At 47.8% G+C, this 27,464-nt stretch overlaps 9 protein-coding genes across 9 annotated transcripts; 3 read left to right on the top strand and 6 right to left on the bottom strand.

Moving 5' to 3' along the window:
* Positions 1-712: 712 nt before the first annotated feature.
* FVEG_15700 (hypothetical protein) lies at positions 713-1,168 on the top strand (the record flags this gene model as incomplete). Its single annotated transcript, XM_018904893.1, has 1 exon — positions 713-1,168. The coding sequence occupies one exon, from the start codon at positions 713-715 to the stop codon at positions 1,166-1,168; it is 456 nt and encodes a 151-aa protein (XP_018750864.1).
* A 781-nt stretch (positions 1,169-1,949) lies between these two features.
* FVEG_05676 (hypothetical protein) lies at positions 1,950-3,552 on the bottom strand. Its single transcript, XM_018893919.1, has 5 exons — positions 3,287-3,552; positions 2,997-3,208; positions 2,879-2,945; positions 2,487-2,826; positions 1,950-2,409 (listed from the first exon to the last, which is right to left on the bottom strand). Exons 1-5 carry the CDS (start codon positions 3,360-3,362, stop codon positions 2,196-2,198), a joined length of 909 nt encoding a protein of 302 aa, XP_018750863.1. The 5' UTR covers positions 3,363-3,552; the 3' UTR covers positions 1,950-2,195.
* Positions 3,553-6,154: 2,602 nt separating this feature from the next.
* FVEG_05675 (hypothetical protein) lies at positions 6,155-7,500 on the top strand. The gene is made up of 3 exons (XM_018893918.1): positions 6,155-6,572; positions 6,630-6,890; positions 6,942-7,500. The coding sequence occupies exons 1-3, from the start codon at positions 6,231-6,233 to the stop codon at positions 7,269-7,271; spliced, it is 933 nt and encodes a 310-aa protein (XP_018750862.1). The 5' UTR covers positions 6,155-6,230; the 3' UTR covers positions 7,272-7,500.
* A 731-nt stretch (positions 7,501-8,231) lies between these two features.
* On the bottom strand, positions 8,232-9,873 carry FVEG_15699 (hypothetical protein; the record flags this gene model as incomplete). The annotated part of the gene is made up of 4 exons (XM_018904892.1): positions 8,232-8,607; positions 8,660-9,100; positions 9,156-9,493; positions 9,544-9,873. The coding sequence occupies 4 exons, from the start codon at positions 9,871-9,873 to the stop codon at positions 8,232-8,234; spliced, it is 1,485 nt and encodes a 494-aa protein (XP_018750861.1).
* A 352-nt stretch (positions 9,874-10,225) lies between these two features.
* Positions 10,226-12,199, bottom strand: FVEG_05674 (hypothetical protein). Its single transcript, XM_018893917.1, has 5 exons — positions 11,770-12,199; positions 11,696-11,717; positions 11,323-11,645; positions 10,877-11,272; positions 10,226-10,824 (listed from the first exon to the last, which is right to left on the bottom strand). The coding sequence occupies exons 1-5, from the start codon at positions 12,036-12,038 to the stop codon at positions 10,446-10,448; spliced, it is 1,389 nt and encodes a 462-aa protein (XP_018750860.1). The 5' UTR covers positions 12,039-12,199; the 3' UTR covers positions 10,226-10,445.
* Positions 12,200-17,579: 5,380 nt separating this feature from the next.
* FVEG_05673 (hypothetical protein) lies at positions 17,580-18,815 on the bottom strand (the record flags this gene model as incomplete). Its single annotated transcript, XM_018893916.1, has 3 exons — positions 17,580-18,153; positions 18,259-18,575; positions 18,633-18,815. 3 exons carry the CDS (start codon positions 18,813-18,815, stop codon positions 17,580-17,582), a joined length of 1,074 nt encoding a protein of 357 aa, XP_018750859.1.
* A 1,122-nt stretch (positions 18,816-19,937) lies between these two features.
* On the bottom strand, positions 19,938-21,580 carry FVEG_15698 (hypothetical protein; the record flags this gene model as incomplete). The annotated part of the gene is made up of 5 exons (XM_018904891.1): positions 19,938-20,277; positions 20,328-20,452; positions 20,514-20,848; positions 20,897-21,079; positions 21,157-21,580. The coding sequence occupies 5 exons, from the start codon at positions 21,578-21,580 to the stop codon at positions 19,938-19,940; spliced, it is 1,407 nt and encodes a 468-aa protein (XP_018750858.1).
* Positions 21,581-21,861: 281 nt separating this feature from the next.
* On the bottom strand, positions 21,862-23,379 carry FVEG_15697 (hypothetical protein; the record flags this gene model as incomplete). Its single annotated transcript, XM_018904890.1, has 2 exons — positions 21,862-22,471; positions 22,526-23,379. 2 exons carry the CDS (start codon positions 23,377-23,379, stop codon positions 21,862-21,864), a joined length of 1,464 nt encoding a protein of 487 aa, XP_018750857.1.
* A 2,090-nt stretch (positions 23,380-25,469) lies between these two features.
* Positions 25,470-27,356, top strand: FVEG_15696 (hypothetical protein). Its single transcript, XM_018904889.1, has 2 exons — positions 25,470-25,635; positions 25,683-27,356. Exons 1-2 carry the CDS (start codon positions 25,589-25,591, stop codon positions 27,091-27,093), a joined length of 1,458 nt encoding a protein of 485 aa, XP_018750856.1. The 5' UTR covers positions 25,470-25,588; the 3' UTR covers positions 27,094-27,356.
* Positions 27,357-27,464: the final 108 nt, after the last annotated feature.

Here is a 27,464-nt window from a genome sequence, read left to right as displayed (position 1 = left end):
GTGTCTGGCTTGTTTTGTTGCAGGCTTGACCTTTTCGAGATGGCAGTTGGCATCGGCAGCTGAGTTGATACTTATGTTCTCGCACAATGTGGACATATGCATGTTGGTGATATCCGGCTGGGCTGAATGTATTTATCCACCCAATCGGCTGGCGCTAAATTGAGGGGACGAGTGGTTGAAGTAAGTAGTCTTATCGACCCATTGGAGACAACGCGTGGATGATTGTAGGAAAGCGCTGTGACCTGATTTGCAATAGTGCGGGGTGAAAGCATAATGTTATTTATCAGCGACAAGACGTGTTTGGTGGTTATCAAGGTCTGAGGCTTGTTTAGAAGACATGCTGGGGTTGGGAGCCAGGGATGAGTTTGGCCTACCCTGAACATCTCGCGCGATGATATCAGTCGGATGTGACGGACATGAACTAACACCGCAGGCATCGATTACTTATCAAGGCTGAAGTGTTTCCTAAGCGGTATTATATTAGTTCGAATGATCAGCTATTGATATAGTTGTCATAACTACCTATCAATCAAATCATGAGAACATAGCTCGCGTCGTAAGCATTTGTGAATCCCTAAAGTGATGCCTAGCTAGCTGCATGACTTAGCTATTCAAGATCACTCAAGCCAGATCCTTTACTTCAAATGTAGCGATTCTTCCTTGTCCTGTTTTCTTAGATTTAAAGTTCCTCAACGATAGGAAGTTATTCACCATGCCTTCCATCGAAGCTCATATCTCCACTTCATCTTCTGTCTTCGACCTGGAGGCTGACAACGACCATACGATCACGATTGACCTGTTCCTTCATCATGGCCGTGCAATAACCTTCCCAACTGAAAATCTCCGTCTCTTTGACTCACCAATGAATAAAGGCGGCCTTACCTTCACGGACACGGAGACCGGCATCGAGGCTCGACGGAACACAATCTTTATATGCGGGCCCGGTTATGAAGGGTCCTTGCGAGAAGATAACAAAGAGTGTTTCCTGACGCTGCATCCTGGACAGAAATATACTATCGAAGCATCTATATCACGCATGGAAAGTGGAGTAGGGCGCATTCAGCTCCTACCAGGAAGCACAGCCGAAGAATACAGGGAGGCAATCGCGAAACAACCCAAGGTTTGGAAATGGTGGAAGGCGGGGAATCTCGACGACGGCAAGACTTAAATAATTGGGACTGATCAAGAATCTACCATCAGGAAATGGTTTGAAGGCAGTACGGAAGAACTTCTTCGAAAGCCGTTGGCTGAGCGGACTGATGATAAGATGAATAAGGAGCCGATCATGATCAATGTAACTCCCCCAGCAGAGTTTACCATGAAGCGGCCTGACTCAGATGGGAGTCTGGACTGGCCTTAGATTTAACTCCATAGAACATTCTATCTCATGCTTGAACCTCTTGTTCCTCATTAATCGAAAGCGAAACTTCCTAGGCTGACCAGTTTCACTTTTGGTATATGCTATTTAATAGCCCTGAGAATACTTAATGCTCTTGCCGATATTTAGCAGGTATATCGTGCTAGAATAACCCTGTCTGTAGACTATATCAAAGGTGTCATTGTAAGTAAGGGATTTGCTTTCAGAGCAGCTGAAATCCGAAGTTCCCGCTCGGCCGAGTAGGGCGAATGCGAGATAAGATAAGAAATACGGGATCCTGGAGGACTTCCCGCGGGAAGCTTGGTTCAGGTATTTACGATAACTTGGCCAGTAACATTCTGAGACAAATCCGCGGAATATCTTTCGGGAGAACGATGATATTCTAGGACCATTTTTCTTTCACTGGACTTAATGAAATATAACTAAAGAGAGTATGCTTAGTGCATGGTACATAGACCCTAATTCCTAATGACAGAATAAATTTCGTGAGCTCATCATCTGTGTTGGCACCCTAAGCTTAACGCAATGGGCAGTAATCGATTATACAGGTGTTATGACGAAAGCCTTCAGGTCGGGAGGCAAGACAACAATATTTGTGCATAGAACTGTTACAATACTAAAGATGACCCATATCTGAACAGGAATACATAAGGCCAAGATTAAATGACACTTCTTAATTACAAATAATGGTACAGCACGTGAGAATATCCACTGCTCCGTCTCATGCTTCACAATATCCAACCTAAGCTACTGCTAGTACTTCCAGGTGTCCACAAGACTGTGTCCATCAGCATGAAGCTTGATCACTAATCTAAAATCACCGAGTGCTTCGCGAGGTCGAAGACGAAGTGGACGCGGAAGAACCCGACGCATCAGAGACATCCGAGGCACGTGAAGCCCCCGAGACACTTGAGCTAGCTGAAGCTCCTGAAGAGCGAGAAAAGCTTCCAGATGCACTTCCATATGTGCTCCCGGACAAGCTTTCAGATATGGTGGAGGACGACTGCTCAGAGGAGGAAGAGGGTGCGGAACTAAAGTATCTATTGTTAGTCAGACGTCGGCAAAGTTGGTGGGACATTCATCGAAGTGTTCATCGACATGAGCATACCTTTGGATTCCACTACCTTGACCTGAAGCTCCTCCGACAGCAGGAATACTTGGAGCAGGCTGGCCAGAATTTTGGTTACCTGCCGAGCCAGTAGCTGGCAGAGGCTGTTGAGATGGCGCGCTAGGAGGAGGCGAAGCAGGGCCGGAACCGGGTCCAGGAGCCAGGCCAGTGCTTGTCCTCTTGATGATACACTGAGAAATCTTCTTGTGCTCAACCCATGACGTAGTAACAGATGTGGTATTGGTGATGGGAACGACTTCTCGAGTAGTAGTGGTGTTGACATCAACGGTTACGATGAGCGGTGTTGGCTCGATGTAGACGGTCGTGTCACGGCATTGACCTGGTCCATTTGTCAGTACAGTTCAGAATGGGCCCTTCAAAATAGGACATACCTTCAACATTTGTCGTATTCGTTGAGACAATGACCGAGAAGACAGTACGGGTAGACGTAGGCAGCTCCTGTGAAAGCGTCAGTATGATACACCAGCCCCCGCTCAGTTGTTTACAAACCGTTATTACTTCATGCACATGATAGTTTGTGACGTAGCTTGTGACATTGTGTGTGCGGACAACCTTGACATTTGCTGTTGTTCCACAGACCGTAATTGTTGGGTCACACTCTTCGAGAAGAGCCTCGCTCTCGATTGTCGAGCTAGCATTTGAAACCGCGTCCGGTAGGTCTAGTGACGGTGGAATAACAGTGCCATAAGCAGCAGCCGGATCTAAAAAGCGATATTGATTGTTAGTCGTAATGCATATCGAAGGAAAGAGGTGTCAAGATGAGAGAATACAGGACGCACCAGAACCAGTGGCAACAAGCCTAGGTAGGATTGCCACAGTTAGAAGAGCCAACTGCGGGAACCAGCTGCACAACATGTCGGGCAGTCAAGTGATTCAATGAGGATTGAGAAGATGACGAGGCGACGCAGGAGGGGTAAAGGGCAACAGCAAGAGGAAAGCTACTGAGAGCGACGCTCGGGGAGTCGCTTGATAAACAGGCTGCATCTCCTCTACCCTTATCAAACGCCCTTGAGATAAAAATGAAATATAAGTACACAACAGCTCGTCGGCCGCCATTCCAAAGCTCAGCTCTCCACATTCGCTTCATCTTGTCCTGCTTATGATGATTTGCAGCACCAATTGCCATAGCGGGCCATGGTAAAAGCTTGTGATCCGTGTACTCAGCGAAAAAGAAGGACAAAATGCTCCTGTGGCTGTCCAGTCACCCACGCTGCAGTTGTGATACAAGCTATCTTACTCGGCCGAGACCTGGCTGGGGTCTGATGTATCATTCCAGTGATGCATTTAGTCTGGATAGAAACATGCAGGGAAACGTTCAGCCAGCCCCTTTCGTTCCAGAATAGGAGAGGCTTTTGATCACGGAAAGGAACTAGAGCCTGAGGAGGAATTTCACGTCACACGAATCAATCCGATCGACTTCTGCAGTTATAAAAGCGCACTATACTTAGCCTGAAAGTAACGGCTTCTAGCTAATAGATGCCACGACTGAAGAAGACGCTGACAATAGCTACATCGCGAGGTTCTGATGACAAACCTGGATCTTACCTCTATCGCGCCCTTAAGTGTGTAACTTGGTGGCCTAAAGTTAACCAGAGAAGCGCAAATCATTCAAATAGCTCAATCCTACCTCTGTGGCAGAGTTTCAGTCTTATTACTCCATGATGTCTCGTCAGGTGAACTTCTAATTAGCTATGTCTACTTCATGTATGTCTGTTTCTCATTGTGCCAAGTACCGCGGTACGGAGTACATATCTGCACAATTTCGTGTCCTAGCCTTAGGTCTAGAGCCATCCGAAACTCTTATTTTTAATAAGCCTTGAGCTTATGCACGCCACAAACCGCGGGTCAATTCCGTCACGCGTGTTTGTCACATAAGACAGGGGCAAGATGGCAGATCAGGCGGTCTATGCGTTGAACATCGTATGTTCACCGGCCTGCAGACTGCATAAAAAGACGGTAGAGGAAAGGCTTAGACTACGGAGCATTAACAGAGCCTATTACGGGAACCAGTTACTGCAAACGGTCTCGTTTGTTGCGGAGGTGGCTGGCTGGAGTCTATTGTGGGGATAGCTTCGGCAATTGTGGCTGGCTGGCTGCGGGAGGAGTCGGATGACCGGGTTGTTTCAGCGGCCCGCTGCGTAGTCACTCTTAGCTCAGAGAGGACTATTACGAGTAGTCATTACATAGCTTCTACAAATCATTCTGTATAATATTCTGTACGTATGAGGTATTTGTGAAGTAAGCACCAAGCCACACAGGGAACTCATTTTCACTTATTGGTTTATATACGATCTCCCTGTGAGGGTAAGGAGGGCGACTGATGACCCTGAACCTAATTACGAGGTTCTCGTGTAGCCTGCTAGTGGTCGACTGGCTAGCCCCACTGCATTGCGTGTGATGGCCATACGGGCGTGATAAAGCTAGGAAGGACTGCATAGTTCATGCCACAGCGGTTAAGTCTAGAATGTCGAAAACAACATCGCTTATACTCCACATGTCTGAATTCAGCGCTCGTTTTACCAGAGCTAGAGATCAAAAGAGTAGAGCCAAGCGAGACAGGAACTTAGGCCGCAGAAATGGTATCATCTCAGCTAGCCATTTGCCATCACGTTCATGTATGGCAACATATCGCCGCGAGTCTGGACTTCTTTCCAACTTCATCACTAGAGTACCACAAACCTCCCTAATGGCGAAAACCTTCATATTCACAGTCTTGTCACATTGCGGGGCAGTAGTTTTGGCCAGAGTGATAGCGAGAGGAATGTGATAAAGTAGTGGCAATTTACGGTGGCCTGTTGCCAAGAAAAGGCTAGTTCGAGGTTTTTCATAGCGAGATGCCCGGTGAGGCATGGCAATCGGAGCTATGGATCCCAGGTTGATGCACTTTCTGTCTAGAGCGATCTCTGTGTCGTATTCCAATCAAGGCAGTCTATACTTTATCTAGCACTATTGACTTTACAATGCGCGTTTAACATGTCTTGCCACTGTTGCATCGAACTATTGGTCAAGGATGTAAAAGTCGCGCCCGCTCTATCTGGCAGGAGAGAAGGTACAGAGGGGTCCAATGCACATCGATCGAATCGATTGTGAACTAGCTATCAAATGGTCATAGTTCTCGCGTATCACTAATTAATGCCTTCACGGAGGCATGCTTAGCCACTCAGAATCTGTCGCTGGCTCTCGTTCTTCTAACAAACTGCTCTAACGCTCATCAGTGATCGTTCTCCATTATCAACTTTGGTTCGCTACTGAAGCGTGTTACTAGCGTCCAGGGATTACAATGGAACCCGTCTTGACTAGCGACTTGATTTCATAGAGCAGCCACGGATATTGTGTTATCTTTGTTCAACATCAACATAACGCAGCTAACATGGACTTGGGCAACTTCACATCTGCACCCAAAGCCTCCGTAGATCTTGACTCTATGACTCTGCTTTATTCTAGATCTCTTGGACGCACCCTACCCTCCCGTTCTGCTGGAAGTTCCTTTAAGTGGCGGATATATTGATGCAAAAGGTATCACAAACCATCCAATACGGTTACTCTGGAAGCCACCTTGGTCTCTTGACAGCTGAGAACCTCGCGCCACCTGGCATATCACATTCGAAACGAATCCTCCCCGACATAACTTACCAGAATGAATTATTCGCGATTATAACACATTGATCTATTGGCTGCCCTAGTTCTTGCACTGCATTTGCCCCTCTTTGATACCAAAGCACCATGGCCGACGAGCTGCGTCTCTCAAGTGACTCCAACGAACATAGGCCTAGATCTTCAATGACTCTGATGACTACTCTGGACGACGGTACAACTATAAATCTGACCGTTTCCCCGGCCTCAACAACCTCCTCAGCAGTCACTGCATCAACAACTTTTACTCATACTTCCTTTTCTTTCCAAATTAGCACCTCGCTCCCAAACCAGGCTCTCCCTCTGCAAAAGCACTCCACCGCTCCAGAACCACACTCTTGCGCAGCCAGCTTGAACCCGCACAGATCTCCGAAGCATATCAACACACTTAAGGCACCAGCTAAACATTCAACACCAGGCAACATGACTTCTGTAAGTCCACCAATTGATTCCAGGTCCTCCCAACAGAGAATCTAATGTAGCTACTAGCTCCCCAGCGACGTTGTTGGCATTGATACTGGCGAGAAGAGTCTCCTCTTCTATGTCATTGCCGATCCTAAAGGCAACTACAATTTGAGCTACCTCGAGTCTCCCGACGATGGTGGCAAAGGCAACTACAGTGTAAAGAAGATCAAGAGAGCTAGAGACATGAGCGAGACCAACGAGGATGAGGCGATGCGAGACATCAAGGTCTCTCCCAACAACAAGCAGGTCGCTGCCATTACTTGGAAAGGCTCTCAGGGTGTCGAGGTGAGTCTTTAATTGACCCGTCTTATGTTACATCATGCTAACTTGACACAGATCCGTGTCTACTACGTTGACGCGGAAAATGACCATCTTCGAGAGGTTTGCAAGACTGGCAACAGCGGCTGGTTTATCGGATCCTTGTCATTCGACGACGACAACAACAAATATAAGATCCGTCCCAACACCTCTATCTCTGCCTCCGTCCATAAATACGTTATCAACAACCGTGACAACTTCAATCTGAGAGTCTTTGCTGCCGAGGACGGTGAGACAAACAAGAAGGGTCTCCCTCAGATTTCAATCTTCAAGTTCAACCACGACGAAACCCCCCAACGTCCTGCTTGGCAGGGTGTTTACATCACCAGTACCATCAATGAGTACTAAGCGGTGCTGGACGCATGGCTAGCTTTTACCACATATTGTTGGTTGGATATTTTTTGCTGAAATGTCGCTCGTTTAACTAGTTGATCTGTTAGTTGATGGATTCGAGGTGGCTATAAAAAGATAGGTTCAGTCATGTACCCTTGTTGGAGTAGCAACTTTAGGTTACTGCAGAAGCTGCTACAATTGAACTTTTCACCAAAAGATGCTTGATACTCATGTGAACAATCCCTTGTGGGCTAGAAGTGTTATTTGCAGTTGAGATTTGTGGCTGTGAGCTTGTTCCGGCAGAGAACCTAGCTTATTTGAATAAGATCCACATTCCTTGGCAAAACACCTCTGACTGAGTTGCAATACCACGTCAGCAAAACTTCTGGGGTCACTTGACTGAGCTGGAATTGCCGGCACTTCGTTTCCGTTCTCCCAGGACGGCATGTCTCGACTCTAACATATACCCGGTTCTCCCTTGATATTGTAGAGCTGCTCATTCAGAGGGAGCAGTTTCTTATTCTAAAGTCAGTCAATTAGTTACGCAAACTGTCTTAGCCTAGATCATGGTCAGCCTCAGTCAACCATAACAGGTGGATGTAAACCGTTGTGGATTGATCGAAAACAATTGGCAGCTATACGAGCAGTCTATATCATAATATCCTTGTCAGTGCCTTTTGTCTTCCGCGTATTGTCGCTATCCATCGAAACATCAAGTAAGCCACTCTACTTATCAGATTTCTATGCGAACCACAAAGGAAACCAGTGACAAAAACCGTTGCAAAGGGCCTGGCCTCATGATTGCCTCGGCAAACATCATCATTTCTATGTATCTTCTCCGTAGTCTGTATATAAAAACGAACATTCATGAGGTAGCCGGTACCACCGCGTTTACCTATAGCAGTTGGGAATAAGAATATAGAAATAAGAATAACGAATGAATAGTCAAACGAGAAGCAAAAGCCTCATCTGAGTCTACCTTTGAGACGAGTCCGGTTTCGGAGCACCAAGCTGCATTCCCATCAGTCCGATAAGTGTGAGCTGTGAGTTATCCCTCGGAGGGATAGTTAGGGTCTTTGCGTCAGGGTCCCGATGGACCTGCTCGAATCCGACCACAGAGTCAGTGGAATGGGGTCCTAAGGACAGGCCCAGCAAACTAGCTGTCCCTCCATAGTCTTTGCACTTCGAAAGTCCTTCGTCAATTTCATTGAAGCTCGTCTCGTCCAACTTCATTTTGATTGAGACCTGGTACCCCAGAAAGACATGAGTGACTAGAACAAGTGGATCGAAAAGATCCTTTGGTGCATCGGCTCGCAATCTTGGATACCTCGTAGTTATGTCCGGGATATCCCTACTTGTGTAGGCATACATTCATATTGGAAGTGGATTCGTATAGCACCCACCATGATGAATCAGGGTCGATAGGGAAGACGGCAGCATCCGAAGCCTTGATGGTCACTTTGACGCTTGCACTCTTAGCGTCCAAGCCCACTTGGTATGTTGGCGTGGTTGTAGAAGTAGGCTTTTCCTGTGTTTCTGCCGTGAAAAGTGGCATGCGTGGGACGACCTCACTGTGATTTTCGAGTTTCACTCTGTTAAATCCGAGATCGTTCCAGTTAGGTGGTTTTGTCGGTTTACGGAAAGAGTTCGACCGAAACTTGATCTCAACGCCTTTATTATTTCCGTTTTTAGCATTTATGACCCAACTCATCGCAGTTTCCATGAATCTGGCGTCAATATTGTACCTTGGCTGATACGCGATCTCTAATGGAAGAGGGGTTTCAGACTTTGACCCAACAACTGCTTCGTGAGCTACTTGAGCTGTAGAGGTTGGCATGTTGTATCTGACTTAGGTCAGTATTCTTGCGGTAAAGGGCTTGCAGGCTTGCAATTACTCACGGCTTGTTTAAGGAATTACTTCGAAAGGCCTGGTCCAATTGCACTTTGTCATTCCAGAGTGATGCAGTCTGGGGTCCATAGTGATACAACTGCGCTTCATAGGCTGCCTGAGATGCTGCATCCTTGCATAGTGAGATTATGTGGTATGAAGGGTAGAATTCCTTGATCCAATCATCGAATTCAACCTGAGCTCCGCCTTTGGCAACATGCAATGGATCAGACTTATATGCATCGTAGGCTTGAGCACGACACTTGATAAAATCTTCAGTTGCTTGTTTCAGATGCTTCTTTGCATCTTCCAACTTAGTGAGGCTCTCTGTGTCATGTTGGCCTGGTGGCTAATATGGTATCAGTAATGGCCAGAAATCGTTGCTTCAGGTCTTATTACCAGTACTACACATTTCAGGTATCTGCGAAGACGTTGAGAATAGCTGAGTCTGGGGAGAAAGACTGGGCTGTCCGGGGGTAACAGCAGATCGCCGAGACGAAAGAGGTCATTATTGACAATGGCAGGGTCGACCGCCCTGCCAATAGTGACCCCAAAACTGGTCAGGGGCGCGGTGTAGATGCGGTAGCCATCAGGCTTCTCAGAAAATGGAAAGTAATCAGATATAGCGCGTAAATAAGCGTGCCACAGCTCTGCGTCCGCTGGCTTGACACTAGGGTTGTTGGAACAGCTATGGGGCTGTTCAGTAGATGATGGGGTATTTGTAGACATTGTGCAGGATTATCGGTGAATGCATAATTTGGAACGGTTATGAACTTCATAGCGGCTTGGATGCTTATTATGTAGATTGGGGCTCATACTCCGTACACTGTACATGTACCTTGTTCAGTGGCTGGCTGAACAACGCCGCTTTGGAGTCTATTGGAATGGCAAACTTGGCCTAAACCATTTCAGTAAGACATACGGCAATGGCTATTTGTATCTCAGAAGGGCTTGGGCGCTTGGAAGCTTGATCACATGGAGACTGGCACACTAGCATGAGGGAACTTGTCGCCTCGGGTGGGTTGAGTCACATTGACCGGTAACAGCCAACTGCTCCCTTGGCAATCACGGAACGATCAAGCACAGAAGTCTCCGTATCATGGACGGAAGATTAAAGAGATACGACGTCGTATTGTAAACGAGTGACTATGAATAGAACCAAAAACTATTGACAAGGGAGTGAGAGGGGGTTTAGGCAAGGAGTGACTTTAGGTATGTAAACGGTTATGCCCCTTAATCAGCTAAGATCGAAAATCCATTGTCTCTTCTGTTTGTTTCCACCACCCCTAGCTCGACAAGACCTACTTCTGAGCGTTCTTTGGAAGAGGAATAGCCTGGCCAAAGACACCCAACAGGGTAGGATAGGCGTTGTCAGATGGGGGGATGGTAAAACCAGTGCTGGAGCTAGCGTTCTTGACCTGATCAAAGGTAGTGGTCGAGGTCTGAGTGGAGCTGGCGGCACCTCCGAGACCAATGTTGAAGCCAAAGATGGAGGCACTACCGCCGCTGGAGCGGGCCTTCTCCATGTAGTTGTTGATGGTGGATGCGGAGGAGGAAGAAAGCTTCACCTCCATGCCAACACCGTACGCGAGGATGGCCTGGTTGACAAAGGCCATGGGCTTGCTGAGGTTGGGATCAGCGTTGGCGACAATGGGCATGCCAGCCAGCTGGCTGGGGTTCCTGGTCTCAGTTAGTCTTTTGCCTCTTACTTCTTTGGGTGGGATCAGCCTACCAAGTTCCGGGGTTGATGGTAAAGGTTTGGACGTCAGTAGCGGTAATAGTGACCTCCAAGTCAGCTCCGGCCTCCTCCGCAGTCACATTCTTGGTCACAATCGTGTTGTTCTCGGTGTAGGTTGCGCTGAAGAAGATGCAGTATGATCCGGTGACCTGGACATTGGTGTTGGAGTAACCAAGGTCCTTCCAAGAAGACGACTTGGAGTCGCTCGCCTTGAAAGTGATTTTCTTAGGGTTCTTGGAGTTCTGGGCATATGTGCCGATCCAACTATCGACCAACTGGGGGTACTGAGCATTGATCGTGTACGCGGGACGCTCAAAAGCAGCACCGGGGGTGCCAGCTTGACCGGCAGCGATTTGATCGGCGCTCGCGGGGGAGCAGGTCATGGTCACACTGATGCTATTAGAAAAGTCCATAGCAGATCAAGGTATTCGGCCACTCACCCAGGGACTGGAGCTGTGCCATTGGCGCCACTGAGAGTTGACTGGTATTGGCCCACAATGGCAGCCATTGGGCCATCCATAGCGGCAGAAGCAGCAGCTGAGGCAGCCGTAGCAGAGCTAACGGAATTCGCCGCCTGTGCCATTGAAGGATAGTTCTGGATGGCCCACTGAGCGAAGGAGTCGGTGGTGATCCCGGCACTCTTTTCCTGAGTGTAAGCCGCAATGGCGGCAGTTCGGGTCTCGTTGTAATACTTGATGGCTCTCTGTAGCTTTTCGCGAGCATCATCGTAACGAACCTGGGCGCCAGTGTTCTTATCCGAGTGCTACAAGTGCTTGATTAGATCAGTAGCTCTTTGATGAGGGGAATACTTACAAGTTCAATGCTGTTGGCATACCTATTATGGTTGCTAGTGAGTTAGGCCACCAAGGTCGAGAAGAATGACTTACGAGACGCATCGTTGGAAATAGCTCTGTCGGCTTGGAAGGAAGACAGGCTCGTCAAGGCTCAGAAGCGTGTCACCAACGGCATACACGCCGTTGTTGGTGATGGCTGAGTTGATTCTCTTGCCAGCCGCGATACCTGCAGAAGAGAGTGGTGCGATGTAGAAGCGGTTCTCATCGCCCAGGTTAGAAGCCTGGGCGAAAGTGTTCTTGAGCTTGACACCGTAAGCAAGCCAAAGGTTGGCATCAGCCTGGGAGACTCGGGGAGTAGTCATGTTGAAATATCTAAAAGATACTTGAGAAGTGTTTTAAAATGGTTGGTTTGAAAGATGAATGAAGATGTTTGTGGTTGAAGATTTCTTAGGACTTCCTGGAGGATAACAGACCTTTTATACACGTCTGGAGGCAGAGAAATAGCACATATCACGCTTCTTTCAATAGTCTATGGATGATGGCAGAGACAACTTCGTACAGCCATTGTTGATCGAAGCAACCCAAAGGCAAGTGCAACTATCGACAGCATTTCCTCCTGGGGTTCTGGGACAATGCTTCTGCAGCGCGACCAAAATGGTCTCTTCAAACCCGCCACAATGTTTGTGATAATCCAGTGGTGTAGTTGTAACACCTGCAGTGTGATGAGTCCAGAACCTGTTCGTGAAAGTCGTGTGGGTCGAAAAAGGATATCACAGAGAAATTGTACCTTGTCACATTCCTAACTCGAACCTTTGGACTATCGTTTGTAAATGAACTTTTGGCTACGATTGTTGATTCAAGCGTCTTCTAACACTTAGAGGTTCTTACAACTCAATAGTTCACTATCCAGAAGTACCACAAAGGGATGGTTCGGTTCTAACAAGCTCTTTGCGGTGTCAAGACATCACCGATTTACACTGTTGTATATAGCGGCCTATGCATTAGTATAATATTCAAGTTATGACCAGATGTGTTATTCGCAGTTAAAATTCACGGCCAGAACTTCAATCAGCATAGAGAACATCGCCCTGTGCATCAGCCAAATATCGCTAGTTCAGTTGAAGAAGCTGGTGGCCAAAAGCTGACAGCTGAAAGCACAGATAGGTTAGCATTGCGTTGCAACAGTATTGAGAATCAGTCGATCACATCGAGGTGAGTAACAGCACAAAACAGTTCTTGGCTTCTTCCATCACGGGCCGCTACTTGATGGTATGTGACAATGACGATAAACATGATAGCTCATGTACGTACGAGGCGTGTGATGTGAGCATCAGTTGTCAGGTCTACGAACTTGACTTGATAGCTCATACACATTATAGCTTATCACGACGTTGTCACCATGATGAACCTAGGCCTTCACACAGAGCGTGTCTGGAGCGAGGTTAGGAGCCAAAAAGGGGGCGAAACGGATGATTCAGAAGCCGGGCGGGCTGGGACGTTGTCTCAGCCTAATTCAGATTCCAACTTCAGTTCTAAAAACGCTAATACCGAAAAGAATAGATATCACAAACGTGAGCAGGGTAGAAAGATGTTATCTGTAAAGTAATCGGCTTAATCATAACCTGTTGACGGCGCCTGTCAGCACATGTGGTTTGCCACCATGCCCGGGTCGCTGCCTCATTACTGGAAATGTGGATTTTGTAGTCATCGCATCTCAGGGTGCCTCCGTTCAATTTGTATTGAAACCAGCAAAATTGATCTGCATATAGCAGTCTGGAGAGCTGTAGTTGGAGTCGACATATAAGCCTTACACGCGCATGAAGATTATCACAGTTGAGACAAGGCGTCTCAGCGTGCCTCATTCAGCGACCCCTACGCCTAAGACACTAAATAGCTTGTTGGTCAAAGATCGCAGGTTAGCGCAGGTAGCTAATAATAAATCCATTGACGCGACTGGTTGCTCGGGGCTGCTTCCGCGTCAATAAGCTGGTACATATTAGACCTCCTGATTATGATCGATTGTTGGTGCCAAGCTGAACCAAGGCTAAGCCAACCACGAACGAATTACCTCAAGACTTATAGCTGATACCTTCGATCGGCAACCAAATCGCGTGTATCACACCTACATTGCCTTAGACCACGGCGATTGGCAGAATCTATCGCTGTCGTCACAATTGCAGGCAGTGGAATTGCCTTGTCGCTTCATAAGGAATGTTGCTCGGCCGCTTGAAGCTGGTGATAGTTTTCTGTGGCTGCAGCACTCTTACATCGCTCAGGCATTTCGCTTCACGTACCCAATGGGAATAACGTTAGACATTTGTGTGTCTAAGTACCGCAATCATTCTAGGTACATAGGCCTGGGCAAAGGTCTCCAACCACTAACAACGGAAACTAAGACATTCAGCTAGCTATCACATTATTTTGACTAAAGCCATGGCTTCCGATTCGGAACAACGTTCAGGCAACCAGTGCGGAACTGTTAATTCATCTGCAGGTCGTTTGGCTTCATCTTCACCCCATAATTTTACAATAGGCTATATCCAGAGGGCCTATGAACAAGCAATACTGTGGAGCCACCATGTTATGCACTGCATTGGGAGGAGAGTGGCTGACTGATAGTCCCAAAAGTCTCTAGCTGGCCCCAGTTTGTTTACGTCTGAAAAGCCCAGAGCCTATTCTCCATTAACAACATTTGGCCTCGATGCCGGATCAATCACAGCAACTAAGGCAGTGAAAACTGGGGTAGCCATCCGATGTCTCCGCTTGGCCGTTCTTGGGTTGTCAGCCAGCCTCTGAAAACTTACTATACGGCCGACGCGTAAGCTCATCGCTGACGTTCAATATTTTTAGTGCCAGTCTTTTCTTTTGATCATTGTTTGGGATCGGGTTGACTTTAGTGGCGAGAAGAAGCGATCTCGGGACTAAAATCGTATGTTCCGCGCAGTGGAGACTTGTGGCTGAGAGCTTAAATCGGCAGAGAGAACTTAATATGTTCCGCGCGGCATGGCGCATGCCGTTGACACGAAAGGGGTGAACGAGTGAACGGCTCGTTTATGAGCCTCGCGCCATAGAATTTTAATTGTGCCAGTCCGACCTTGACAACCTCTTTTGCTTAATAGACAAACTTCGCATCATCCGTTTAGCCATAGTCGTACAGCAATGGTTAATTTCCAGATACCTGGTTCGAGCCATAAATCCCCTAGTCCAATTCTTTAATTTTGCAAACAGTTTTCAACTCTTTGCATGATAAGCGCATGCTCCCGTTGTATTTGTGCGGCCTCGTCGTTGCCCGCAGACGTCTCCAGCAAGTCTCTACCCCTTTCACTAGTCACTTGCAGCTGTGGAGGATAAGACATATCTGGCATCACAATGAGCATTAAGCCCCATAGAGTGAGTCTAGAGTAAGTCTTAGTGCTATTCAGTGACTTGTGCGTTGCTTAGCACTAGCAGGAGTTTGAGGCTGACTGAAGTGGTCCATTTTTGCCAGACACCAGCCGAGCTGCCTCGATGGCCGATTCCTACTTGAGCTTCTAAGCCATTAAACGGATAGAGGACAGTTGAAGGGATCAGGTGCTCATGAAGATAGCCAAGCCCATCCTCGTAGTGTGAAGCTACGTAACGAGCTCCTATAGAACTGAGAACGGTCTGTCTCCCTCATTCCACAAGAATCTTCAGCTCAAGTTTCAAAAGTTAAATCAGAATCTTGACTTGTTGAAGACGCCTTTGACTGTAGTAACTATTGTTCTAGAGTCACATAGATCCATAGTGCATAAGTAGGCTTGAATGTTGAAAGTCTCGGCCAAACCCCTCTCACTAGCCAGCCATGATCGTGTCATCATGTCTCGTTTCCGCCAGCCACAGCCGGTATATCCCAACCGTTTTAGGAGCCGCCTAAATTCAAGTGAAATGCAAGAGGATAAATCGTACCATTTCAGGTCCTTTACAAAGCTCGGGGTCTCAGAATTACCCCGTTTGTGTACATCATCAGCTATTCAAAGTCTAGGCAAGCCACTATTTTCATCACATTTCTACGATGCTCTGGGTTGCAACCCATCAGCCATCTCTCCTCCAGAATTAGGCCCTTGTCTTCGTCCAACTGCTCACGGCTTGAGTCACTCTGGGATTTGACTTTCATTGAGGCCTGCTCTCTGAATCACCTCGCAAGTCTCGTCTCGTTTGCATGGGCTCGATGTTCCTCTCAGCTGCGTTGGATCATCAGAACGATGATGAAACCTATATCAGACGCTATCAGGTTTGTTTAGAAGTGGGGTTGGAATCACTTCATTTTGTTACGGGAGGCTCGGATGAAATGTAGCATTATCTCTCCCTTGTCTTCCTCGACTCGCCTCTTATTTCCTTTTCGTTGTTAATGAATATTTGATCTTGACCTCTATTACACTCATAACGCACTACCCCAATTCAGATCTCTCCGACCAGGCCTCCTCACCGTGCTTCTAAAACCTTGGGTTCTCAGGAAGACATCATCGAATCTTGCGGGCTGACAAACAACCCAGATACTCTCACTCAAACAATCATCCACAAATCAGTAAAGTTCGTAACCGCCAATACCCAAACACATGTTATTTAAGATAAATCTAGTGTTAACGACTAAGCTAACGCATGAAACTACAGGTCACTGCCGAGAAACCATGAACGTCCCGGATTTAAAGCCCATCATTATACAATGAACGTTACGATCGATTATGTTCAAGAGCTTGTGCCCGTCACAAGCTTCAATTCTATAGAGACCCGCACCGACACTGCTACTTCTATCGAGTAATTCTTCATCAACAACCCCGAGCCATCCTCCCATCCCTTAGTGCCGCCTTTGCAAGATCCGCTACCTGTGGCTCTACCGAGTGAAGAGCCCCTAGTTGAGGCGATAAAGATCGGGATGATCTGGTGCAGGATATAAGTCATCAACCTGTCTATGAGCAGGTTGGCGAAGGGCTTCCGCCTGGATAACCTAGGTTCATCCTCCAAGACGACTAAAGTTGGCAATGCAACAGTATGGTCGGGCCGCCATGAAGTCGTAGTTGAAACGTGCACTTTACCACAAGGGTTTTGATAGAACTATGCTTCGATTTAGACACCGGCTCATAACCTTATCTGACTCACAAAGACATATCCTGGAATATAATGATTCGATATGAGATACAAGCATAACCAGTTACTTTATGACACTGCTTCAATATGCCAAATAACATACCATGGCTTACATGCATTATTACTTCTAAGGATTTTTATTAATGAATTATCTTATTATTATTTTACTCTTAACTATTTACAAGCTTTCCTCTTATGTAGAAGGACTCAGAGAGTTGCAGCGCCGCTTTCAACTATCTACAACGTGATCGTAGGAACTGAGCTTAGCTAACAGGCACAAAACGTGGTCCATGGTTGGAAATTGAAGGGAAGATAACGAGAGAGAATGGGCGCGAACCTAGTCAAAATGTAGGCCTGTCGTAGATGCCGAAAATTAAGATAGCTGCTACAGGACATCGCTATCAGCCCGGCATATCTGCATTCATCCATATTGGGCTGTTTTGGTCAGTCAGTTTTCGAGAAGCCGTCAAGTCTTACGATTCAACCAAGGTCCCTAACCCCTCCATTTCCTTGATTGGTCTGCCAGAACTACCGGCATAGATAACTTGGTGATGCATTACGTGGCGAAAAGCCTAGATGTAACATACACAGAAGATAACCCAAATCAATTGACACCAATTCAAGCATGCTGGCCAGTGTTCCGCCTTCCGGGGTACTACAGCCGGACGGGCCGCAACGGGTAGGCTAGAGGATCTACTTATCACATTTGCACGAGTTTGCATATTGCTCGAGTGACAGGTATTGGCAAAAACGACTAAACGCGACAGCATACAATTCTGAACGCAAGGTTGAACTGTCTAGGCCTCCAAGAGCCCTTTCTCCATGAGAGTTCTAGGCTCACAAGCCTCCTTACGCTCGATCTTCTCACGCTTCTGGCGGAAGTGTACCGCTCCGTACCGTAGAAGCTCCCCAAATGATCCAGCCACACAATCTTGCCCCTCGTTCTGATCCCACAAAGTTCCGAGATGTGGCGTGTGCGTCAGGTTCTTCGCCCGTGTCACCTTCTGAAAGCTTGATTTGCTCAATAATCGCCATACAAGCTTGTACGCATCCTTGTAGTCTGTCGCATCCGGATCAGCATCAAGACGAATAGTCAAGAGATTGTACATCCGAGGGCCAATGCCATCGAAGCCCAAGGTTTTCTCGCCGCCCCAGACGTCGTTGAGCGCGTTGATGCAGAGAATTTTATGCTGCCAGTATTCAGAACTTTTGAACTCATCGTCCGTGTCACGAATCAAGCACAAACGTTGCCAGCATAGAACCTGGGCAATGTACTCTAGAAACTGAGTTACCGGTACTTTCCAGTCCCAGTGAAAGTCCGTGGCGTCATCGTAGCGTATATCTTTGATGAATCCCAGCAAGGGATTGTCGCTGATACCCCGCTGGTGGGTTCAACCATTCCACAAGTGCATGAAGATCTGGTGCCTAGGCCCTGGATCATTAGTCCCCTTGTTATCGCGTTCTCATAATACTTACCATTTCTCTATGAAGACGTTGTTCTTCCGAGCGGCAACGAAGTGATTCGCGATGGTCTGGCCATACAGAACCGGCACAGCTATCTCGTACGGTGAATCTGGATCTGCAAGCAAATCCCAACAAATGCGATCGATGTGTCTAATCAGAAGACACCCAACGTCCATACTAACGCCCCCGTACCGGAACAGAAGCGGACCCCGGATGCAATCAGCAGCATGTTGCCCGGCATGCTGGCCATCCATAGTTCCGCTCAAGAACGCCTCAGGCAGCATCTCCCTGTCAATGAACTTGAGGACATGATTGGGAGAGCCAGGTATCTTATCGAGCACTCGAATGGTCTAATCAGGCCCGCAAATGCGCGCCCAACCGATGACATTTCGCTGGCACCAGGAGGGCATAGTCCGTAAACCTGAATCCCAAAAAGCCCAGATGTTCTTCTCAGAAGTCACAGGCCTGTACTGCTCTAGTGAGGAAAGAATCTCTTCATCGGATCTGAGTTCAACTGGTTCAGTTGCCACAAGTTCTGATTGATACTCGGGAGGTATAGCGAAATGCATGACGCGAGTTTGAGTCTGGGAAACGAAAAATAATGAGTCTTCTTATTCAAACACGCTTTGAGAGGTGGTGAATATCTCTTTTTCCAAGTACGTCTTACTCCTTTATAAGTTTCCACTCCTGGGGTGTTTCTGCGGTGTAATACAACAGATACTTCCATAGCGTCTAGATTTGCAATCTTCCAACTGCCGAGCCGAGGAAGCATCTGCCTGCCCGCTTACTCTTATCTCTTCTCGTATCCAAGAGACCTTGCTGTAGGTTTGAACTTACTTTGAGGCCAACCATGTCAGCTTCCTTGTCAGTCAATGATCGCCTATTGTATATGCCGGCCGGCATTTCCCAACTCTACGTGGGCTGGTTGGCCTGATATACGGCCCGTTCCGTCCCAATTCCGTGACAGTAACGTATTATGACGATGCGCATTGTTAGACAAATGTCTACCCCATATGTAGCCACGGAACATCAGACTTTCTGTAGTAAGTGATTCGTCGCAACATGTGCCGATCAGAGTGGAGGTACGCCTCCTTGGCGAGACGGGATCCCGTTTAGGTGAGAGAGTGACATTAAACCCAGTCTTGTACTGACGAAAATAACCAATTCTTAAGCTAGTCTCACTCCCCTGAGTATCAAACGTGACAGGCCAGAATGGTTTGCACTACCACAAGTAAAAAGCGTCTCGGCGGACCCCCAAATGGATAGTACCCATCCATTTACCGGCGACGCTACCGCTGGCCGGTCGGCTGACGAGGACATCTAGGTAGTCCTTCGGGTGAAGACTAAGTGGAGGCTCGACATAGCCAAGGTAAAGCCGTCCCGTAGACCAGCAACGAAGTCTCTAGCAACATCTTGGTGTGTCAGTTCAACATTGAACTTCAGCAATATCTGACTGGCTACAAATCGAATTTCCATCAGTCCCAACTGCTTTCCAACACAAGAGTATTGTCCTACAGCGCAGCATAGGTATTAGCTAGGCAAATACATTCTGGACTTGAGGATCCCATTACCAATTGAGAATGGAACAAAAAGTGAAGGGTCTTTCGTGAGTTCCTTCTTTGTTGTCCAACGTTCCGGGATAAACTTGTCCGCATGCGTGAAGAGTCTCTCATCTAAGTGGAAACAATCCGTTAGTCCTTTCGAGACTGCAAAGTATTATTATCGGACCCCATGCCTCGATTAAACGTGTAGGTTGGAATTGTTACTACAGTATCCCCTGGAAGATGCGTGCTGCCAACATCCAAACCCTCAGGCGGAGTCATTCGCTGCAAGCCTGACGGGATAGCCGGGTAGAGGCGCATAGATTCGTTGATACAAGCTTGCAGATATCTGAGCTTTGACAGAGTTGAATGGTCTGGTTTGCCGTGATCTGCGTAATATTGATCGAGTTCTCTCTGGAGATGAAGGCAAGCTTCCGGGTTAGCCGCCAGCTCGAAGAAAAGACAGGCAAGTGATGCCGCCGTAGCATCACTGGGAAACGATTAGCTTAGACATTTTCCACTTGCTACAGGGCATCATACCTGCCCGCTACAGCGATAAGCTGAGCATCTCCGCGTAAGTTGATCGTATCTTGAGCAGTCGGCTTGTTGAGAGCGTCGTAGTCAGAGAGTATCCATGAAAATACATCTGGTAAATCCGGCTTGTTCTATAATACAAGTCGTTAGTACATCACGCAAGGTGCCCACCAGAACCCATCTTTTACATACCTTGTGTCTCCAGTCGACTTGCTGCTTGAGCCACCCTTGAAACTCAAGGTTCTTCCGATTTAATACCGGAATGCGTTTCAGAAGTGGAAAGATCCAGGGCAGGTGAGTCAGCGAACCAGCCATTAGCATGTTGGAATGGACCAGTTCCATAAATGGGTGTGATGTTCCGTTCTTGAGCATATCGAAACTTCTTCCAAAGGCCAAGTCACCCATAACATCAAAGCTATAAAAGTTAAACCATGAAGATGCGTCAATCGGTGTACCCTGGGATGCCTCTATCTGCTCAACTAGTTGGGTAGTGTACCCAGCCACTCGTGCTTCATACTCTCGAAGTGCTTCTCAACATGTCAGCCCTCCTCGCCTAATATTGATACCGCACTGACCCTTGGAGCTGAAAGCCATGTCCCATGCCTTACGTCGATAGGCATGCTCCTCCTTATCTCTGGTCATCTGTAAAGCTTTGATAGGGTGCTCGATGCTGTACCAAGGGCCTTTAGTACAAGGGGAGCTGTTCGAATGGAGAGCTTGCAAAGCACGTGGACCTATGATAGATAGTTCGCTAGGTCCTGTAACATATGAGTACCACCGCTTTTGTTAGTTTTTGAGCCGGCGAAAGGAGTATCGGCATAGAACAACTACTCACCAATGCGAACAATATCCCCATATTTTCTATGCAACTGCTGCACCTCCTCAAAAAGACGAAATCTTTTGAAGGCGTGAAATGTAATGTAAAAGTTGGACAGCTTGGCATAAAAGGGGCCTGGAAATCGACTCAATCGGTGGCACCAGCCGCGGTAGATGAGCATGCTAATTGACGATCCCATCAAGGCTGATAGTGTGAAACAAGACGATATGGCAGTGACTTTCCATACAGGGGAATCTCCACCTTCGACTGCTCGAGCAACAATGTAGACCAAAATGCTTTCGAGGACAGCAAAAGCTTGCAAGATGTTAAAAACGTAGAGGTTCCATTCGCCTCGGCGGAAAACGAACAGATGAGCCAAAACACCGAGGACGAAAGACAGGCAATAATAAGCCGGATAGGGGTGAGCGTGTAGGGCAGCCATCGGAATCTAAGTCAATGGGATTGTTGAGTGAACGAAGGCAAAAAAATAATTTTTCTGCCCGCGGCAGCATCTCTTATGAGCTATATATCACGACAGTATAAATTCTGGGCCGTTGTCGTACAGGCTTGTAGGTTTACGACCACGCATCCGTCCGTGACAAGGTTGTTCGAGGGACACCGATCGTGACTGTAGTAACGTTGTCTCCCCCCCGAGTGGCACCCTAATAATTGGAAATCCCGCTATGACCTCGCCAAATCATATGATGTTACAGCTGTAGTAATCTAAACCCATTCTAGTTCACCCTTTCGAGAAAACTCGGGTGTCTGAACCAGGCACCTGACGACCCCCTCGGCTGTACTAGCAATGCTAAGAACTGAAGCATCTTCTAGGCCAATGAACCCCTCCTGAACCACGTTGCCTAGCCAATTGACGAGCCCGTCAAAGAATCCGCCCGTATTTAGTAGACAGACACCACGGTCATGGATACCTAGCTGATGCCAGGTGACTACCTCAAAGAGCTCTTCGAGAGTGCCATAGCCACCACTCAGTCCAACGAAACCACTTCCCTCGCCCCCAGTGATTACCTCTTGGATCATCAAGCGCTTCCGAGTATGCATATCCTTAACAACGGTTTGCTTACCGTATCTGGCGTAAGCAGGATCCTTGGGATGTCTGCCCGACTCTTTGGCTTCGTATTTGAGTAGTGCCTCTGGGATGATACCATGCACAGCATCAGGCCCAGAAAGGTCAACGAGAGTGCTTGCGATTGCGCCCATCACTCCAGTTGTGCCGCCTCCGTACACAATCTTGATGTTGTTTTCGTGACAGATTCTGCCAAGTGACTTGGCAGCTTCGATATGGGCCGGGTCGTTACCAGATGACGAGCCACCACTAAATAAAGTCAGCTTCTTCTGCGCCCAGCAATGGGAGATAAGACTTTCTTACAAGATACATAAAACCCGAGGGTTAGATCCGTTGATAGAATGGAAACTGATCGAAGTTGAAGCATGGCAGAAATCGCTCGCCATTCGAATTGCAGGTTTCCCAACGTCCAAGATCCAAGATGTCTTGTCAACAACCGTAAGGCTCATGTTGGCAATTTTCTCAGCGTGTAAAAACGGACAAAGTACCTGGCGAATCCATTCGAGTTGCGTAATCCCATATTGAAAGGTATTTGCTTTCATCGAGGCTAGCCCAGACTTGAGAAGCTGATCACAATGAACGTCCATTTTCCGAGCCGCCAGATATGGGTACAACTCCTGATAACCAATGGCCTTCCAAATACCCTTGTGAAAGTCGGGCTTTCCGTTCAGATGCTTGTCTTCGAGGACTTTTAGGCCTGAAAGTTCTTCCAAAAGGCCTGCCTCCACCATGTCATCCAGTCTGGATTTGATGTTGCTTAGATACGTGGACTGGTGAGGCAGCAGAGTGATAGCAGCCATACGCCATCCCCGGTTCAAAGCATCGCGCAGGAGAGGCAAAGTGAGCGATGTTGAGCCTCCAACGACCACAGGTATGGCCTCATGGTCACGGAGTTCCTCCAATCTTTCGATCGCTTCTGCCACAAAACTGGTTGGCTCTTCGTTGGCCTCCAAATATCCGATCATATGGTGGTCGACTCCATCCGTTTCCTCAGTAGTAGGCTTAGCAGTGACAATACTCCCGGGGGAGTAACACTGCAGACTATCGACTGAGACGACTTGGCCATAGATGGACTTGGCTATAGAGACTCCTAATTTAGTCTTGCCAGTACCTGTAGGGCCAAAAACGCCAATCATGAATCGGTTGGTGGACTCCATTATGGTGGTGTTATGACGATAAGCTAGTAGTATGAATGAGAAAGTATTGTTGTCTGTATGAGGGTGATACGGATAGAAAGGAGACTATGATTATTCACTCCGAAGTAGACGTAAATTTATACCTATACACACTGGACATATCTTTCTACCACGAGTTCTGAGCCGTTGACGTGTAAAGTTGCATAAGCCCGAGTCTCTAGGTTCCGAGGCTTACGGATGAATTCCCGTCATCACGCATAAGTCTACAGTAATTCAGGCCGTTCAGGCAATACCAAATGCCGAGAGTGGTGTCAGCGAGGCAGATTTTTGAGTGACAGACTGAATATCAAGGGCAACGAAAGAGTTTGACATCAGCAATGGAACTTTTGTTCAAATCTGACCGTAAAAGAGGCTCACGATGTACACTCTATGCCTACACCATCACACATGCATATCATGTCACCAAGAACTCGGCACAACTTCTAAGGTAATTCATTCTATGGACCTAGACTGCGTGCGTGCCGGCGTTGAGTTTGGTCCGACCAACCTTTGCTTCATTAGCTTTGGTTGACTACCCTTCAAAGTGGGTTAAATAGATCATGATTAAAGTCATCATTCTTCAAGCCTCGCTATTTCACCCCTACTTTCACACTCCTCTGTCTGTAACGTTTCTTCCACTTAAGAGAGTAGCAACAAGTGTACTTCGTCAATAGCCCCGACCTCTGACTACAGACACAGCACTTGACATACCACTGTCTTGCCATGCCGCCGGTTTCCTGTAAGCTTCCAAGCTACCAGCGAGCGCTTACATAGGTCTCGTGTTAGTTTTACATAACTCCGCCTTTCGCATTCCCGGGTTAGATTGTCACAGTGTTCACTCGAGGATTTGTCTGGGACAGAACTTGTAGGTGAATGATACTATCTAATAGGCCTGCTAGTACACAGTAACACGAATCAGGCCTGGATGTTCTCAGCGAAAGAGCCCCGGATATAGGTGGCCGGAGCTTCTAGTCCGTTCAACAAGGATGATTATTAGCGGCTTGGATGCAAGGGCATGGCAAGCAAGAGCCTCATTTCCGCTTTGATTCCAGGTTTGCGTTGAAACATTGCAAAACTAACTTTCTTGTTGCTTTCGGCACGGGACGTGTATTAGATTAGCGGGTGCAAGCCGATTGGTTAGTGCGTTACCATCACCGGCAGGCAATCCGTGGCAGGCAAAAGTCTGCAGGATTCGGAGTCTTAAGTGCCGGCGAAGGCAATGGAGGGCAATGCATATCATTTTAGCAAGTGTTGTGTGGTAGCATCTAAGCATCGCGTCTTATAACTGCCGATGCATGTGATGAGGGAACTAGGTATTTTTGGATTTTGGAATTCATTCCCCGTCGCCCCCGGTATCCTTCAATATGGGGCATTGAACCCGACTTCTACTTTGAAATTGCTGTGAGTATACTTCAGGGTTGTCCTCCTGTGCAGGGGCTGCACAAAGAATCAAGCTGCTGCTCACAGTACGGAATCGGCGCGCTCCCCCTCATCAAGAAGCTTCACATGCCAAGCCATGGCATCACATGGGGTTAGAGAGCTGTCAGGGGAGCACTGTGATGCGCGAGAGAACAGACAATAGACGAACGACAACACTCGGTAAACCTTGCCGAAACTTTAAGATCAGGAGAGGGAGTCCTTGCGAGTAATGCAGAAACTAGCGCTGAGCAATATTCGAACGAGATTAATTCAGTTTTGAATCTGTATTGCACTCTTGTCAGATACCGAGCCTTGTTTTCATGGCTGCAATTGAAGGGTTGACCTGCTTCGTATCAGTATCCCTGCACAAGACAGTCGTCCTCGGCCACTGAACATACTCGTATGAGGCATCTGTTTTAGATCTATCTACTTGGTTGTTGTATACGTAGCACGACTGTGGTAGGAAATGGTATGTTTTAAGTGGCTAAGCTAGGCGTAGTCTGTGTGGGATTAGGAGGGGCTCGGGATGGCCGGCAGCATCGACATAACTCAAGCATAGATGCGAATACGAACCCACTTACAATTTATCATAGAGCCTAGAGAGCATATCAGCACCAGAAAATGATACTTCATTCAGCTCTTCTCACCCTTCTTGTTTCCATTTCTCTTTCCTTGTGAACGGAGTCTTATTAGCTACCTGAGCTTAATCTGGGGTCATCATCCCGCACCTTTCTCGTTCCAACAAGCATAAACGCGTCATCAAAGATCAGCCATGGCTAATAGGGCTGATGCCAACATCATCAGAAACTGCAGCGTATCGTAGGCACATGTTCGATACTGGGCTACTGTGAGCTGACTGCAAACAGAGAATCCATATACACCGCCAGCCATGCGCTCGGCATCTACTTCCGCATCGCAAACATCGCCACCTTGACCATTCCGAGAGCGAGATTCAAAAATGGCTCTGCGTTACACTGGATACGCACGGCCGTAGCCCAAGTCATGCTCAAGCAGCCGGCGATGCGCGTTGGCATTATTGGCGAAGACTCAAAACAGCCACAGTTCGTTGCCTTGTCGTCTGTTGACTTTTCTCAACAGGTTGAAGAGGCGGAAGCAGCACCATCTGTCGATTCCGTGGCTAGGAACCTAGAAAGGCTGTTGTTGCAGCCATGGCCTGATCTTTCGAAGCGCCCAGGCTGGCACGTTCGGGTCTTCCGTGAACCAAACTCGGGAGATAAGGACGTCTGTCGACTGCGAGTTTGCTTGACCGTCCATCACGCCATCTACGACGGGGAAAGCACTGCAAAGTTCCACATATCCTTGGCTGACGCTCTCAACAATCCTGATCCCGCCGTCACGCTGATGGTGGACAAAGGTCTCATCGTGAACTTGACTGACCATCTCCGCGACTACCCTCACCCACAGGAAGAGCTCATCGACTTCACTGCAGACATCTCCTGGATGGTATCCCAACTCTGGAATATGTATGCACCGTCATGCCTCAAACCATTTGCATTTCAGAAGTGGGCGGGCAAGCCGTGCAACCCTGACATTCAAGCCGTCAACATCCGATACCTTTCGCTGAGTTCTGTACTCACTCAAGCTGTAGTTAGAAGGTGTCGTGAGGAAAAGACTACAATGACAAACCTTCTAAATGCGCTGTGCGCTACGTCGTTGGCGAGACGCGCGCCCCTGACCAAGCAACAGGGCTTTGTCAATCTCACAGCTATCAGCCTACGACCGTGGATTTCCGAAAAAGTGCCCTTCAACAAGACTTACATGTCCAAGTGCGCATCATCACACGCGCAGGAAATTGGGCCCGACGTCTTGGCTAGGGTTAGACAGGGTGGGGATGCCAACGTCTGGAAGCTCGCGGTTGAATTGCGACGGGACATGAAGAGAAGAACAGACACAATGCCCCATAACGATTTCTCGTATCTTTTCCGTTATGTTGGCGATTGGCGTGATATCTTGCAGTCGAGATACGGAAAGCCGAGGCGGGAGCTATGGACGTTGAGCAACCTGGGCTCTAATGCCGTCCCGGCGTCCAAGGGCCCTTGGGAATTGGAAAATATCTTGTTTGCCCAGTTTGCGCCGGTTTTTAGCTCTGCGCTTGCGGTTAATGCTGCAAGCGTTGAGGGCGGAGATATGATGGTGTCGTTTGTATGGCAAGATGGAATCCTAGACACGGAACTCGTACAGGGGGTGAGAGACGACTTGGAAATGTGGCTGCATGGACTTGGCAAGGAGGGCAAGCTAGGAATTTCGTCGATCTAGATCTAGAATGAACTGAACAGCGATCTGTGCCTCTGCCTCAGAGAGCTCTCGCGATTGAGGATTCTAGTTGCGTCGATCGTTTGGGGCTCCTTTGGGGAGTGTGGAGGCAATTCTCAGATACAGGGCACCACCCTCTGTGATGACTGGCGATTTGAGGCCAGGAGGGGCAGATATCAGTGATCGTATACTTTTCAGATTTTGCTATCGTCGCAGCAAGAGACCAAGCCCATTCATATTGGCTTTATGTCTCAAAAACGGCCAAGGACTTCGTTATCTTCACTTCTCTCAATGAAGATAGCTTTCTTGTGCTAGTTAGGAGTGCTTGCGCTTTTTCATGTGGGAGGCCGACCAGCTGAAGAGGGGTTCTCGCT

This window comes from Fusarium verticillioides, chromosome 3 (genome assembly GCF_000149555.1).
Source record: "Fusarium verticillioides 7600 chromosome 3, whole genome shotgun sequence".
NCBI classification, from domain to species: Eukaryota; Fungi; Ascomycota; class Sordariomycetes; order Hypocreales; family Nectriaceae; genus Fusarium; species Fusarium verticillioides.
The sequence above is the reverse complement of the archived record's forward strand: the minus strand, read 5'-3'. Positions and strand labels throughout refer to the sequence as shown.

Coding starts and splice junctions, on each gene's coding strand:
- FVEG_05676 (XM_018893919.1), bottom strand. CDS start 3,362: ATGTTGTGCAGCTGGTTCCCGCAGTTGGCTCTTCTAACTGTGGCAATC. Junction 2,946..2,996: donor ATGTGCATGAAGTAATAACG/GTTTGTAAACAA, acceptor ACGCTTTCACAG/GAGCTGCCTACGTCTACCCG. Junction 2,410..2,486: donor CAAGGTAGTGGAATCCAAAG/GTATGCTCATGT, acceptor TAGATACTTTAG/TTCCGCACCCTCTTCCTCCT.
- FVEG_05675 (XM_018893918.1), top strand. CDS start 6,231: ATGGCCGACGAGCTGCGTCTCTCAAGTGACTCCAACGAACATAGGCCT. Junction 6,573..6,629: donor CACCAGGCAACATGACTTCT/GTAAGTCCACCA, acceptor TGTAGCTACTAG/CTCCCCAGCGACGTTGTTGG. Junction 6,891..6,941: donor AAGGCTCTCAGGGTGTCGAG/GTGAGTCTTTAA, acceptor AACTTGACACAG/ATCCGTGTCTACTACGTTGA.
- FVEG_05674 (XM_018893917.1), bottom strand. CDS start 12,038: ATGACTACTCCCCGAGTCTCCCAGGCTGATGCCAACCTTTGGCTTGCT. Junction 11,646..11,695: donor ATGCCAACAGCATTGAACTT/GTAAGTATTCCC, acceptor AAGCACTTGTAG/CACTCGGATAAGAACACTGG. Junction 10,825..10,876: donor ACCATCAACCCCGGAACTTG/GTAGGCTGATCC, acceptor AACTGAGACCAG/GAACCCCAGCCAGCTGGCTG.
- FVEG_15696 (XM_018904889.1), top strand. CDS start 25,589: ATGGCTAATAGGGCTGATGCCAACATCATCAGAAACTGCAGCGTATC. Junction 25,636..25,682: donor ATCAGAAACTGCAGCGTATC/GTAGGCACATGT, acceptor GACTGCAAACAG/AGAATCCATATACACCGCCA.